Consider the following 16,426-nt stretch of genomic DNA (forward strand, 5'->3'; position numbering starts at 1 on the left):
TCCCCACTAGTCTGTCTGTCTGACTCCAACCTTAGCTGTCATGCAACTCAGGACAGGAGGGACATTTCGAGCGTTTCCTTGCACTTCTTGTATAATTACATTACAGACTGTTGTTACAGCTTTCGAAAACGTCCATATTTAGTTTGGGCTATCCTAACTTTGAAATGATACAGAGATGCACACCAAACCATTCTTTAACTTTTAGATGTGTGTATTGTAGTGTATTGTTAGATACTATTGCACTGTTGGAGCGAGGAACACAAGCATTTCACCACAGACAAGCATTTCGCTAAGCCTACCATAACAACCGCTAACTATGTGTACGTGCGACCAATAGCATTTGATTTGATTTGAACCACACCATTTCATAGAACACAACTGGCGATCGATCTCCAAGCTGACATTTGATTTCTCACACTCCTTTACTCTCACTCGTCTCCTATTCTCTATTCTCACTCGTTCTTCTTTTCTGGCGCTTTGTACACTACGTCTGCTTTGTACGCGACAGAGGTACACCACGTGACCAAAAAGTATGTGGACACTTGCTCGTCGAACATCTCATCCACTTATTTGAAGGGGTGTGCACATACTTTTGTAAATACAGCGCGTGTTGAATCAAAGGTGTTTTTAATGTGACATGCTTTAGTTTCAGTCACCCCAGGGCTAGTTTCAGTTTTGGAAAGAGATAAATGAAACTAATTGCAACAAGGCATTCCAATAGACATGGAAATTCCAGTTAGACATGGAAATACTACCAACGAGTGAACAACAATAAACCTGTTATTTTCTATGGCAACACAGACAAATCAAAAAGTGTGTGGAGACTTAGGCATTTCCTGCTGAAGTAGGCTAATTCAGCTAGCCACGTTGACCGTGTCGCTCACTCCTTGGCGTACACTGTGTTGTTTTGCTAAGTTGCTGTGTTGACGCAGGTTTAGGTCGCTTGCGTGCTAAAGACGGAGCCTCGTGACTCATAGCCCTTGTTTCTGTGGCCAGGCCTATATGTGTGTGTGTGTGTGTGTTGATGGGGCGTATTGTGTCTCTGTCTCGCCTCACACAGTTGTCACCATACACTCCACACACACACACATACATTCTCTCAGTGGGTGTGTCGTCCTCGCTGACAGAAAACAAATAAAGCCTGACTGTCTGTTCCAGAGAACTGACATTTCATATCTGAAAGGAAATCGTCTCCCTCTGTCTGCCGGGCTTTTATCTCTCTCCTTCTTTCTTTACATCTCCATTTCTCTTTCTTTCTTTCTCTCTTTCTTTCTTTCTTTCTTTCTTTCTTTCTTTCTTTCTCCTTTAGACACCCCCTCTCTCTCTCTCTCTATCACTCTCCCTCTCTATCACTCTCCCTCTCCCTCTCTCTCTCTCTCTCTCTCTCTTTCTCTCCTTTCTCTCTATTATCATACAGTACATTGCATGCAGTGAAGTTGTGGTAAAAAGTTGATGGGTAAACTCTTATCGCCAGTGGCGGTGAGTAAAGCAACACACCCTATACTTTCAATGTGTAAACTGTCAAGCAAAAGAAACACGTGTGGAAACTGTGTTTACTTACGTCTGCCCTCCACTACACCACTGATGGCGTGGGCTGTGTATCTCACCACAAAGCCTGTTTCACATGGGACGACTGTCTCTCTCTTCTTGTTTTTCTCTCCGTTCCGCTGTTTCTGAGGACACTGCGGTCGGCCCATCAGATCTCTTCTTCTCTTCTTTCTCGTTAATGTAAACATGTGTGCCTGGGCAGGGCTGAGGACCAGAGGGTGACAGAGAGAGAGACTGATGAGGAGAGGAGGGCTGTGTTCTGTGTTGTGTTCTGTTTCTGCTAGCCCCCAGGCTGAGACTGGATCCCTTCTTGTCCCACTTCCCCTCTCTCCTTTCCTCTCTCCTTTCCTCTCTCCTTTAGACCCCTCTCTCTCTTTCTCTCTCTCCCTCTTTCCCTCTCTCTCTCCCCTATTTCCCTCTCTCTCTCCCCTATTTCCCTCTCTCTCTCTCTCTCTCCCTCTCTCTCTCCATCCCCTCTCCCTCCCCCCTTCAGTCTGTCTGTCTGGTTGCCAGATGTGGAACCATTCACCATGCTTGGCAACCCCAAAATTCCACCAACGCACCATGGCGATACGATACAGGCGATCCAGCTCAGGCCCACTTACACCACTTACCCTACATGAAGTAGAGTACGCTAACACCGTGGGGGCATTTAGAACTACTTAGGTTAAACGTTTTGTGGCTTTTAAATGAAGCTTTTAAGAGGGTTTTTTTTTCGGAGTGTGTCGTAATGTCATGACCCATATCTGGTAAACAGCTTAGTATCAATTTAAAGGGAATGAGGCTTCCATTTTTTTGTCACCAGATGAATCGGGGGTTCTGTTTTGAGTTGAAGTGGTCAGAATTAGGAACAAAGAGGATGGTGGAGTATATTTTCCAGAGGCAGTCAGACTATGTTCCCTCCTGTACTGGACGTTTAGCTCATATCTTTCTCCTCATCTCTTATCCTTTGAACAATGTGGACGTCTCTCTCGGCATCTGTTCGGAAGTCAAAACAGGCGCGTCAGGCACGGCAGGGTGGGTTTTTCTCCTTCGGCCAAACATGACGAACCGAGTTAGCCTGGCGAGCGAGGGGAAACATTTCAGCAGTGTTTCTGCTGACCCCTGACCTTTACTAGAACGAACTGGCTTGGTCCAGCGCCAGGCGCAGGCGGGCTGCTCGTTCCTCCGCATCCACGGGTCGGTGTGTGTACGTGTGTGTGTATTTATGGGCTGTTGTCATACATAACGTAAAGTAAGCAAAGTGAGAGGACCTACCAGCACGGTAGGATTAGGCTAGTGGGTTATGTTGAGTAGGACTGATTAGAATGTGGACACAGTGTTCTGAAGGAAGGGAGTAGGGTTAGGCTAGTGGGTATGTTGAGTAGGACTCATTAGAATGTGGACACAGTGTTCTGAAGGAAGGGAGTAGGGTTAGGCTAGTGGGTTATGTTGAGTAGGACTCATTAGAATGTGGACACAGTGTTCTGAAGGAAGGGAGTAGGGTTAGGCTAGTGGGTATGTTGAGTAGGACTCATTAGAATGTGGACACAGTGTTCTGAAGGAAGGGAGTAGGGTTAGGCTAGTGGGTTATGTTGAGTAGGACTCATTAGAATGTGGACACAGTGTTCTGAAGGAAGGGAGTAGGGTTAGGCTAGTGGGTTATGTTGAGTAGGACTGATTAGAATGTGGACACAGTGTTCTGAAGGAAGGGAGTAGGGTTAGGCTAGTGGGTTATGTTGAGTAGGACTCATTAGAATGTGGACACAGTGTTCTGAAGGAAGGGAGTAGGGTTAGGCTAGTGGGTTATGTTGAGTAGGACTCATTAGAATGTGGACACAGTGTTCTGAAGGAAGGGAGTAGGGTTAGGCTAGTGGGTTATGTTGAGTAGGACTGATTAGAATGTGGACACAGTGTTCTGAAGGAAGGGAGTAGGGTTAGGCTAGTGGGTTATGTTGAGTAGGACTGATTAGAATGTGGACACAGTGTTCTGAAGGAAGGGAGTAGGGTTAGGCTAGTGGGTTATGTTGAGTAGGACTCATTAGAATGTGGACACAGTGTTCTGAAGGAAGGGAGTAGGGTTAGGCTAGTGGGTTATGTTGAGTAGGACTCATTAGAATGTGGACACAGTGTTCTGAAGGAAGGGAGTAGGAGATCGCTTTTCCCAGTGAGTGCTTTGTGTTTGGCATTAAGCCTTTGCTTTGTGTTTGGCATTAAGCCTTTGCTTTGTGTTTGGCATTAAGCCTTTGCTTTGTGTTTGGCATTAAGCCTTTAAGTGTGTATGTGTGTGTGTGGGAGTGAGTGTGTGAGTGAGTGAGTGAGTGTGTGAGTGAGTGGACGGAAGGGGTTAGTAAAAAAAATCAGGGTAATTCACAAAATGAACCATCCGACTGAGCCCAATCTCAGCAGCCAATGACAGCGGCCAGGTGGCTTCCTCGTGGACGTGACCGTGAATGGACCGCGCCTCTCGCCGTCACAACAGTCCAGAGAGCCAGCTTTACAGTCTTGTTACCTCAAACCCTTACAATCCACCAGGGCCCAACAGTAGAGGGACTATAGTCTATCCTAGAGACCTACAGCACTGCCTGGAGGCTAATAACCATTTATGAGCATTTATGAGTCTTTATAATCCATATTAGAGCCTTATGTCACAAGCCCTTAGACTCACTACAATGTCAACCATAGATATTTAGACATATATATATATATATATGCGTTTCTGATGTTAATACAGCCGTGTCTGTATGCTACCATACCTTGATATGTTTCCATTCATACAGGTCGTTAGGGGGAAGTGGTCCCAGACCGGTTTGGCCATAGGTAAATATGAGCACCCTATAGTGTGTTCAGATCAACCAGTTCTCTGTCATGTCTGCTGTCTGGATCATCAAAGGGTCCTATTCACAGGAACATAAAAGGGGATACTATTTTCAACCCACCCTGATGAATTGGAATGAGAATTGTGAAGGGCATCCTTTTTCAAGGACACTATTGTGTGTGTGTGTGTGTGTGTGTGTGTGTGTGTGTGTGTGTGTGTATGTGTGTGTGTGTGTGTCAGTCAGCAAGGCAATCTTGATAAATATTGAGTGACCAGGGTCTGGTTTAATAACAAACATAAGTAAGTAGCAGCAAGGATTTTTCAGGGAGGGACACTCTCACACACACACACACACACACACACACACACACACACACACACACACACACACACACACACACAAACACACAAACACACAGTGAGGTTTCTGGAGCGAGGAGACCAGGCATGAGAACAACTGGTTCATAGCCTCTGACATGCAAGGCTGGGGTCAGAAAGAGAGGGAGGAAAAGTAACATCTAATAATCATCTACTTTTTTAAATGGGGGGGTAAAATTAGACATTTATTTGAAGAATGACATAGCGGCAAACTCCATCCATCATCTCATCCTAAAATACTTTACTGATGTTTCTCTCCCCCTCTGAGCTAGGTCTGTGTTTGCCTGGTATGAGGTGTCCAAACAGAAAATCTCTCAGTTAGGATACTAAAGACCAGGTCTCTGTGCAGGTGTGGATCTGGAACTGACTCCAGGTAAATAAACAGTGGTAAATCTCCAGAGGAGTGGCGGAGGGGAGTATGGAGGGGCTACGCCTTGTTTTTTGCTTTTTCATAGAGCCAAGATGGCCGCCCATTGGCTCGGGTTACGCTCGGATGATGTGTTCGCCGAGCCCTGCCTAGTGCAGCTGAGCACACTGAGCGGATTTTTCCAGCCAGAGGAGAAAGTAGTCTTACACCACCACCAGATCGGACCCCAGCCACGGCCCTCGGCCTCCTTCCTGCCCGCTTCCTCTGGCCTCCCCTGGCCTGGGTCCAGCTGCTTCATGTGGGCTGGGGAGTGGGGAGAGTGGGGTAGGTTGGAGGTGGTGGGGTGGAGGCACCCACCCCTGATCCTCCTCTGAAGACACTTGTTCTCATGTGGGGTGGAGGGTGAGGAGGGTGTGTTGGTGTTGGCAGCCAGGGTGGGGTAACGTATTAGGGGGGGAGACGAGGGGGGGTAGGTGCCCCCTTGGGAGAAATAGGAATGAAAGCGCTGGAGCACTTTCACACGGCCCTTGTTTTTAGCTGAATTCCTGTCTGCACCTGCAAGATGTTTTTGCTCGACTATTTTTATAGAAATGTTGTACGTTTTTCTGAAGACCACAATGATTAAACACACTGAAGTGAAAGATGCCATTCTAATTGAGGTTAGGGGGGAATAACGATGTTTGATGTTGGGGAGAGAAGATGGCTGCTAGTCTAACGGTTCACCTTCTGTTGTCTGGGTCTTACTGACCTCCTAATGGACTGGGCTGGGAGGAAGAGGGTCTCTCTTCCTATAAAACACAGGCAACGCCCTGCCGTGAAACAGAACAACTAGCTTGGGATAAGTACAAGGACCCCGTGTGTGTGTGTGTGTTTGCAAGCGTTCATGTGTGTGAGTGTGTGTGTGTGTGTGTCTGCGTGTACATGCACCTGTGTGTGCGTGCAGCTGTGTGTGCGTGTTCACAACAGACCCAGGTGTGCTGGGCTCCTCAGCCAGAGAGCTAGCAGCCTGTCTGTGATTAGACTGATTGTAATGGAGGGATGACCTGTGGACAGACTGGAGGCAGTCTGCAGTTAGAACCAGTTTACTGTTCACGTGGAGAGAAGCCTGGAGCTGGAGGAGAGGAAGGAAGGAAGCCTAGCTAGGACAAAGAAAGGCTTCATGCATTATCCTAGAAAACATAAGGCATTTTATTTATTTTTTATTTCACCTTTATTTAACCAGGTAGGCTAGTTGAGAACAAGTTCTCATTTACAACTGCGACCTGGCCAAGATAAAGCAAAGCAGTGCAACACAAACAACACAGAGTTACACATGGAATAAACAAACATACAGTCAGTAACACAATAGAAAAGTCTATATACAAGTCTATATATTTTAAGACCCCTTTTTGGACAAAATGGGATAAAAGTAGCTATGAAAAGAGTTACACAAACTGACTATAGGAGTAATATATAATAGGAGTGGAGGATCGGATTCCACTAGGACACAAACTGACTATAGGAGTAGTATAGGATAGGAGTGGAGGATCTGATCCCACTAGGACACAAACTGACTATAGGAGTAGGATAGGAGTGGAGGATCTGATCCCACTAGGACACAAACTGACTATAGGAGTAGTATAGGATAGGAGTGGAGGATCTGATCCCACTAGGACATAAACTGACTATAGGAGTAGTATAGGATAGGAGTGGAGGATCTGATCCCACTAGGACACAAACTGACTACAGGAGTAGTATAGGATAGGAGTGGAGGATCTGATCCCACTAGAACACAACCTGACTATAGGAGTAGTATAGGATAGGAGTGGAGGATCTGATCCCACTAGGACACAAACTGACTATAGGAGTAGTATAGGATAGGAGTGGAGGGTTTGATCCCACTAGGACACAAACTGACTACAGGAGTAGTATAGGGTAGGAGTGGAGGATCTGATCCCACTAGGACACAAACTGACTACAGGAGTAGTATAGGATAGGAGTGCTAGGATCTGATCCCACTAGGACACAAATTGACTATAGGAGTAGTATAGGATAGGTGTGCTAGGATCTGATCCCACTAGGACACAAATTGACTACAGGAGTAGTATAGGATAGGAGTGCTAGGATCTGATCCCACTAGGACCCAAACTGACTATAGGAGTAATACAGGATAGGAGTGGAGGATCTGATCCCACTGGGACGTAAACTGACTATAGGAGTAGTATAGGATAAGAGTGCTCGGATCTGATCCCACTAGGACATAACCAGTGTTGAGTCAATAACAGTAGGTGTATTCAATTTGCATCATGCAGAAACCTCATGCAACTGGTTTCTGTTCTCTTCTGCTGCAGTAACACGCCACGCTATCGGACACAGCCCATATCCAGTGTAGCATCAAGTACTTTTACATTTGTTAATTCTACCACACATCACTCAAACAACTGTCATCAAATTATCGAGTGCTTTTCTGTGTTGACTGGTGTGGCTGTGGTTAGGTGGTCATTTTGGGGCGTTGGCATCTGGAGCCCATTGGGTCAATGGTTTTTTCTCTCTGAAGGTCGTACACTGCAGTACAATATACACACAGAGCAGCCATTTTGGTTCTAAAGATGCCTTGGCCGTGTGACGTGCCCCCCACCTGTGTGGGTTTTTCTTGGCCAGCGTTGCCATGAGTCTGGCAGGAGGAGATATAGCCTGGAGAGAGTAGAGGAGACAGTAAAGGCATAGGCCCTGTGATATTTAGGTCAGTGGGTCAGGCTGTCAGGCCCTGGATATGTGTAGCCCATGTCGTGACCGGTTTGGGACCGACACTGTAATAGCAAACCAACCTGCAAATAAACTGGACATAGATTAGGCCAAGTCATTTGTAAGCTTACGACCGTAACATACATCAAGATATGATCTGTACTTCACTGTTGTTTAAAACATGCATCCGCCATTTCTTGGTTGCAAAAATTCTATAGGTTCGCCTAATTTCAGTTTATGTGACAAAACAACCTGGTATAGTGTAGGGAATCATTGTACCATCTAAACCGCTGTGAAATATATTTTCTAGAACCAAAAATATTGTATTTCCAGCTGTTTGAAGCTGCTGTACAAAACCAAAAGGGAAGCATAGAAATAGTGCACATTGAACAAATTTACCGCTTCTTAGACTTGCTTTCAATGAGAATGACAGATTTATAACTCCCATTTCTAAGTGAATTTTGTCGGGGCGCCAAAAAAGTTACATTTTGCAGCTTTAACTGTTGATTAAAACATGCATCAAGATAATATCTCTCCTTAAATGTTGATTAAACATGCATCAAGATAATATCTCTCCTTAACTGTTGATTAAAACATGCATCAAGATAGTATCTCTCCTTAAATGTTGATTAAACATGCATCAAGATAATATATCTCCTTAACTGTTGATTAAAACATGCATCAAGATAATATCTCTCCTTAACTGTTGATTAAAACATGCATCAAGATAGTATCTCTCCTTAACTGTTGATTAAAACATGCATCAAGATAATATCTCTCCTTAACTGTTGATTAAAACATGCATCAAGATAATATCTCTCCTTAACTGTTGATGAAAACATGCATCAAGATCATTTCTCTCCTTAAATGTTGATTTCATGTTTTATGGTGGTGGAGCATCATCTCTAGCATATTGCCGAAGCCTCGTTCATTCATCCCTTTATCCCTCCATCATCTCTTCATCCCTGGCGGGTCATAAATGGTCAGCTTGTATTCCTGCACCACCTCTCCTCCTCTCCTCCCCCCATTGTGAGACCAAGGCCCCCACATTATTGATGTTTGATTACCCTTTTCAATTTGCAGTTTACAATTAATTTTGGGTGCTCGTAGCGCCACCGTTTGCTCACAGGTTGATGTAAAAGGCCCCGGTCTGCATCCCAAAATGGCACCCTATTCCCTAGATAGTGCACAATGGGCTCTGAAAAAGTAGTGCACTATGTAGGGAATAGGGTGCCGATTGGGACGTAGCCCATCTCTTTGGCTCTCCTGCTACCAGAGGCAGTGCTCAACACAAGCATATTGTCCTCTCTCTCTCACTCTCTCTCTCTCTATCTATCTCTCTCTATACAATGACATAATGTGACAGAAAGCACACTCACACACTGCGGCTGTCGGGGCTTATGCAACCTGCATGGCTGTGTTGTTTGGACAGGCCATTAAACCTGCAGAAGGTGTGTGTGTGTGTGTGTGTGTGTGTGTGTGTGTGTGTGTGTGTGTGTGTGTGTGTGTGTGTGTGTGTGTGTGTGTGTTGCTAGTTTAGACTGCGCCGCTCTTGGTTGTATCTCTTCCATATTTGGTGTTGTGGGGTTGTACCATTTGGAGGTGTTGCCGCTGGTTGGACCAATTAAAATCAACTTGATATCCTTGGCTTTTATTGTCTATATTGGCGATCAATCTATGTTGACAGGGGATGTTTCTATGCGTCACGAACGTTGTTGTAATTATCGGACCAAGGTGCAGCGTGGAATGGTTTCATCATCTTTATTCGAGTGAAACGCACAGAAAACAATAAAGAGCAAACCGAAACGTGACGCCAATGTAGTGCTCGCAGGCAACTATACATAGACAAGATCCCACAAAAAACAGGTGGGAAAAGGCTGCCTAAATATGATCCCCAATCAGATACAACGATAGACAGCTGTCTCTGATTGGGAACCATACCAGGCCAACATAGAAATACAAAAACTAGAGTACCCACCCTAGTCACACCCCGACCTAACCAAAATAGAGAATAAAAAGGCTCTCTAAGGTCAGGGCGTGACACTATGGAAATTTAAAGGGAAATACTCTTTGTAAATAAATATATATTTATTCCCTATTTAGTTTTGTATTCAGCGGGTTTCATGTAGAAAAAGCCCATGTTTTCACTCACGAACCTGCAGCCGCTAGTTAGCTTGTCAGTTGACGAGCGACGTTAGTGCCGTTCTGCCCTGGAGCAGCGCCACAGAGTTCTATGGAGCAGTGACCACTTGTTGATCATGCCTGTGCTGACATTCCCTTCACCGTGAACATGCTACATTCTCAGAGTGAATCGGCTGTAACGTTGGAACCACATATGGTAGAGACATAGGGTTTGGACTATTGTTTTTCTGACAGAATGAACATATTTGTATAAACCTTGAATGAATTGATTATTTTATGGGTGAACACCCTATAGAGTGCTGACGGAATATGAGACTCTGCCTTTTGTCATGCATATAGGAAGGGTTTGCATTGCAAATGCGCTAGGATGTCATTTCTCCGCCCCGGATTTGACAGTGGTTGCAACCAGGATGTGTATGCTCCCAGCATGTTTCACTTTGACATGAACCCCCCCCCCCCCCACACACACACACACACCTGATAAGCATTGTGGTTGAGTTCCAGATGAAAGTCGGACATGAAAACCAACAGAACGGTCACGTGATTCGGATCGCTCTCTAGCGAACCTCTGCCATCTACTCTCCCTTCCCCATCTCCTCTCAGTCTCTGCGTGCATTTGTGCCCTTTGTGTTTCTACCACACAGATGACTTCAAAAGGATCTCTCTACTTCACCTGTGTTGACCCTGCAGTGTAGGAGCCTTTCCTGTATGTGTTGCTGACTCACCTCCTCACCACTCTCCACCTCTGGTTGTTTGTGTTACAGACGTGCCAAACTACGGCTGTACCTCGAGCAGCTGAAGGAGCTGGTTCCTTTGGGTCCGGACAGCAGTAGACACACCACACTGAGCCTGCTGAAAAGGGCCAAGATGCACATCAAGGTACCACGACCACACAGAGCCACAACCACAACCAGAGCCACACTGAATGTTAAATGCAGCCTTCTAGAATTCTAGAATTGCCGTATCAGGGACATCAGTGTAGATGTACAATTACTAGAATGAACAAACTATGATGTCGCCAAACTTGGTGGTGTTTTGGAAGATCATTCTATCGTTTGTAATTCTACGGGCCACAGACATCATCTTATTCTGTAATTCCAGAACAACGGAAACTGAAAGTTCTTGAACGTCAAATCACAAAACCACAGGCCTTTGAAAGGGTGTACTGTAATCATAATAAGTCATAATTATGCCACTGGGCCCAGTCGGACTCCAGAGGTGAATAAATTATTTCATTGGAGCTTTTCCTTTTCTTTTTAAAGGACCCCAGAGAGTTACCCACTGGCAGACAGACAGACAGGAAGTAGGTCAGGAATGTCTCCCTGTCCTCAGGAAGTACCTCCTGATCCTACCTCAGAGGCTCAGAGCTCAGCTGCTGTTTCCTCAGAGAGTCTCCCTGCACCGCCAGGCACTTACTCTCTCTCTCTCTACATCTTTCTTTTTAAGTCTCTTTCTCTCTCCCTCTCTCTCTCTCTGTCTCTCTGTCTGTCTTTCTCTTTCTCTTTCTCTCTCTCTCTCTCTCCCTCTCTCTCTCTCTGTCTCTCGATCTCTCCTAAAATAAGAAAACATACTCTAATCTTTCAATCAGAGCCGTTAAGCCCTAAAAAAAATGGCTAGCGTGCAAAAAGTTGCATTCCCATTCCCCAGACCAGGGAAGAAAAAAAGCCCCCTTGCTCGTTACAAATGATAAGTCAACAAAGAGAAACTTTTAGAACATGGAAAAAAATCTGGAGTCAGATGGGGATGATTTTCAGATATGCGGTCGAACGTTATAATTGGATTTGGGGTTGGCTTTGGGTCAGCCCCCTCTACAGTTCATTACTTGTTGCAGCTCATGTACACCAAGTGACAACCCACTGGGCAAAAACGGATTGAATCAACATTGTTTCAATGTCCTTTCAACCAAAAAATGGTGATGACATTGAATCAGCATGGAAAACTGACTAGATTTGAAAAAATAATTTAGTCTTTTTCACCCAACTTTTAACCTAAATGCAATGACACGGGGACATTTTTGTTGATTTGACTTTAGTTGACAACTCAACCAAATGTAAACCAAAACTAGATGTTGAAATGGCGGTGGGAAGCTTAGTACGGTCGGTAAACAGGACCGCAGAAGGACCGTTACAAAGGGTGGTGGATACTCTTTTTTTGAACCGCTACGAAACCGCAAGCGCTACAACATTGTTTACTTCCTGCATTAAAGGTACAATCTGAAATTACAGCGGATTGAGTCTTAAAGAATATAACTTCATCGATGAATTTGGGATCGGTTACATTTCTCTAACCAGGTCCCTCAACTTTATATCAAACCAAGTGGCAGGGCTGTACTTTAGTTGCAAAACTAATTCCAGTTTGTGTCTTTACCGTTGCGATGCAGTAGACTTCAGATGGTTACAGTCTAGTTCTCCACAGCTGTTGCACGGACTGTGTGGGTGAGAGCGTGTGGTCGATGGAAAAACCCTCTTTTAACTCTTCACATCCTGTTTACGATACATAGGCCTGTCCTCTGGTGTACTGGTGTTCTAATATCTACGGTTTTAGTTTGGTTAGTAGGAATCTCTAAAAGCACGGGGTTACAGCGCTTGGTTCATTTTCTTGTTCTTGTTTAAAAATCCCTTGGTTGGAATTGTGTCGCAATCTGGGTAGTGTGTGAGTAATATCTGCCGTTGGGTCAGCTGAAGTCATGTTGTTGCTATGGTTTCACTTCCTTATTATAATCACTAATGTGAGAACATGCACGTGTGTGCGTATTGCTCAACCACCAAACAGCTGAGTTTGAGCTATCAGAAGTAAATCTACATGATCATATGAAGAAGGATTTCAGTTAAATCAATAACTCATGAGTGCAAGCACATAATGAACTCACAAATATTTCGTTTTTTTGTATTGACAGTGTTTCCTTGTTGTTCCTAATAAAAACTCCATCAAGGGTCAGATCGGGGTTCAAATACTATTTCAAATATCTCAAATACTTTCACATACATTTGAAATAAGTATTCTGAAACGTTTTATTTGAAAACACAAGTTGTTGAAAATTGTAATGTATTTGGAAATACACTTGGATAGTATTTTAAAATTCTCAAAATACACTGACTAAAATACACTCCTGTGCATTTAACCCAGGTATTTGAAAACATTATTTGAAATAAGTATTTGAAAATACTGTCAAATAAAATTTGGTACACAATATATATATATATATATATTTTACAAATAACCATTCAAATACTGAAATAAAAGTACTTGTTTTGGTTTGTGTATTTGAAAATACTGAAATACACAGAAAAAGTATATTAAATACCAGATACTCAAATACACATGTATTTGAACACGTCTGTCAAGTATAAAATGTGTGTTTGCCCCAATGTCAGTCTAAATGTGTGTGTGTGCCCCAATACCATTCTAAATGTGTGTGTGTGAGTGTGTGTGTGCCCCAATGTCATTCTAAATATGTGTGTGTGTGTGTGTGTGTGTGTGTGTGTGTGTGTGTGTGTGTGTGTGTGTGTGTGTGTGTGTGTGTGTGTGTGTGTGTGTGTGTGTGTGTGTGTGTGTGTGTGTGAGTGCGTGCGTGCGTGCGTGTGTGCGTGTGTGTGCGCCCCAATGTCATTCTAAATGTGTGTGTGTGTGTGTGTGTTCCCCCTGTAGAAGCTGGAGGAGGCGGACAGAAAGGCTCTGAACACCAAAGAGCAGCTCCAGAGAGAGCACCGCTACCTCAAACGACGTCTGGAACAGCTGGTGATGCCTGGAGGCGTGGAACGTACCCGAACCGACAGCCTAGGTTCCACCATCTCCACCGACTCAGAGCAAGGTACGCTGGGACACACGCTTGACACACAACATACAAGGTACTCAGAGCAAGGTACGCTGGGACACGCGCTTGACACACGACATACAAGGTACTCAGAGCAAGGTACGCTGGGACACCCGCATGACACACAAGGTACTCAGAGCAAGGTACGCTGGGACACCCGCATGACACACGACATACAAGGTACTCAGAGCAAGGTACGCTGGGACATACGCATGACACACACACGCTGCTCCCTGAAGCCTTTAGAAACCTATGAATGTGGTTTTCATTTATCCTTTGACCCCCCTTTGATTTAACAACTGATGTAGATCACTAGAACCAGGTGTGGGGACTCTTTAGGTCAAGTCAATGACCGTAAATGAAGTAATTAGTGGTCGAGGGGAGCGAGAACTAGCAGCACTGCAGCTCTTGAGTAGAACACTCAGTATTTTCTAGCACAGAATTCATTTTTTCCACAAGATATAGTAAGTTACAAACAGCACCAAACAGCACCAAACAGCACCAAGCAGCACCAAACAGCACCAAACAGTACTAAACAGCACCAAACAGTACCAAACAGCACCAAACAGCACCAAGCAGTACCAAACAGCACCAAGCAGTACCAAACAGCACCAAACAGTACTAAACAGCACCAAACAGTACTAAACAGCACCAAACAGTACCAAACAGTCCCAAACAGCACCAAATAGCACCAAACAGCATCAAACAGTACTAAACAGCACCAAACAGTACCAAACAGTACCAAACAGTACTAAACAGCACCAAACAGTACCAAACAGCACCAAACAGCACCAAGCAGTACCAAACAGTACCAAACAGCACCAAACAGCACCAAACAGCATCAAACAGTACTAAACAGCACCAAACAGAACCCCTATACACCACTGCATTACCTTAGCCAATGATCTACCAAGGATATGATCTCTATTTGAGCCAGTTTGCTACAGCAGGAAAATGTGAATTATTATGTGGATTATAATTAATTTATATTTTTGTAGGGGTTGATACAAAATAACAAACTTTAGAAGCCTTTTTAAACCTCAAATACACCACAAGTATTCTCCTGCAAAAGATAGTTCTCCTGCAACAGGGTGATCAAATTAAGATCTTACATCTGTACAGACACACAAATCACTATACTGTGTATAGCCACTGATCCATACATAATGTGAACAGGTCACCGACCCCATCTGTATATAACCAAGCCAAGTTATACAGACCAATTCTCTATATTGTTCACAGCTTCGTTAAAGCCACTGACTCGGCTTGAGGGGCCCAGACCTCTTCACTTGATCTGATATAACCGTTCCTTAAAACAGCTGAATAGTCCACTGAACCACTCCTTATCTAGCAGAAGCACTGATCCACATGTAATGGAGATCAATACTATCCACAGCTTCAGTGCAGGACTCTGCCTGACCTCCACCTCTACTACATAGAGTGGATACTGCCCTGAAGCCTCCAGGCCCTTGATACAACCTAGTTCCCTCTACCATGCTCTAGTCTATTGTGATGCCTCTCCTTCCCTGTCTGTTCTGTACACAGTGTTGACTTGATGGACTCCTATAGTGCTTTCGCCTACACCTCAATCTGTACAAAGCCTGAGAGAACTACAGGCCAGTCTATTGCTTTGTACACACCTGCAAACACACACACATACACACACACACGCACATGCACGCACGCACGCGCACGCACGCCCACACACACACACACACACACACGTGCGCGCACACACACACACGCGCACGCACACACACACACACACACACACACACACACACACACCAGAAAAACACATACACACACCAGACACACACATACACACACCAGACACACACACATACACACACACACACACACACACACACACACACACACACACACACACACACACACACACACACACACACACACACAGACAACTACTATCCACTTTATTGCTCTGTACACACACACACACACACACACACACACTTGTAAACACACACACACAATGCCCCTCTCGACCCCTGGTGAAGACCACACACTCCTGCTGAGCCCGGCCTGGTTTTGAGGTCACGCCCGGGGGTCAAGGTCAAGCTACTCTGCTGCCACTCACACTATTACTAAACACAGAAGCTGTAGCTAGCTAGACTGGAGCCGGGCTGGAGCTAGATTGATGCTAGACTGGAACTAGACTGGAGCCGGGCTGGAGCTAGGCTGGAGCTAGACTGGAACTAGGCTGGAGCCAGACTGGAACTAGGCTGGAGCTAGACTGATGCTAGACTGGAACTAGACTGGAGCTAGACTGGAACTAGGCTGGAGCTAGACTGGAGCCGGGCTGTAGCTAGACTGATGCTAGACTGGAACTAGACTGGAGCCGGGCTGGAGCTAGACTGATGCTAGACTGGACCCGGGCTGGAGCTAGACTGGAACTAGACTGGAACTAGACTGGAACTAGACTGAAACTAGGCTGGAGCTAGACTGATGCTAGACTGGAACGAGACTGATGCTAGACTGGAACGAGACTGGAGCCGGGCTGGAGCTAGACTGAAACTAGACTGGAGCTAGGCTGGTGCTAGACTGGAACTAGAATGGAGCTAGACTGGAGCAGGGCTGGAGCTAGGCTGGAGCTAGACTGGAACTAGACTGGAACTAGACTGGAGCTAGACTG

At 45.0% G+C, this 16,426-nt stretch overlaps 1 protein-coding gene and 1 long non-coding RNA gene across 2 annotated transcripts in view; one reads left to right on the top strand and one right to left on the bottom strand.

The window, feature by feature from the left end:
- Positions 1 to 16,426, top strand: part of LOC115191694 (max dimerization protein 4) — a 41,568-nt gene that overhangs the window by 19,185 nt on the left and 5,957 nt on the right. Inside the window, exons 4-5 of the mRNA XM_029749540.1 lie at positions 10,721 to 10,835; positions 13,605 to 13,767. Coding sequence (XP_029605400.1) covers positions 10,721 to 10,835; positions 13,605 to 13,767 — 278 coding nt within the window. The remainder of the gene's footprint in view (positions 1 to 10,720; positions 10,836 to 13,604; positions 13,768 to 16,426) is intronic.
- Positions 1,405 to 10,770, bottom strand: LOC115191695 (uncharacterized). Its single transcript, XR_003877759.1, has 2 exons — positions 10,682 to 10,770; positions 1,405 to 1,752 (listed from the first exon to the last, which is right to left on the bottom strand). It is a non-coding gene; the product is annotated as an uncharacterized LOC115191695 (long non-coding RNA).

Source organism: Salmo trutta, chromosome 4 (genome assembly GCF_901001165.1).
Source record: "Salmo trutta chromosome 4, fSalTru1.1, whole genome shotgun sequence".
Taxonomy (NCBI): Eukaryota; Metazoa; Chordata; class Actinopteri; order Salmoniformes; family Salmonidae; genus Salmo; species Salmo trutta.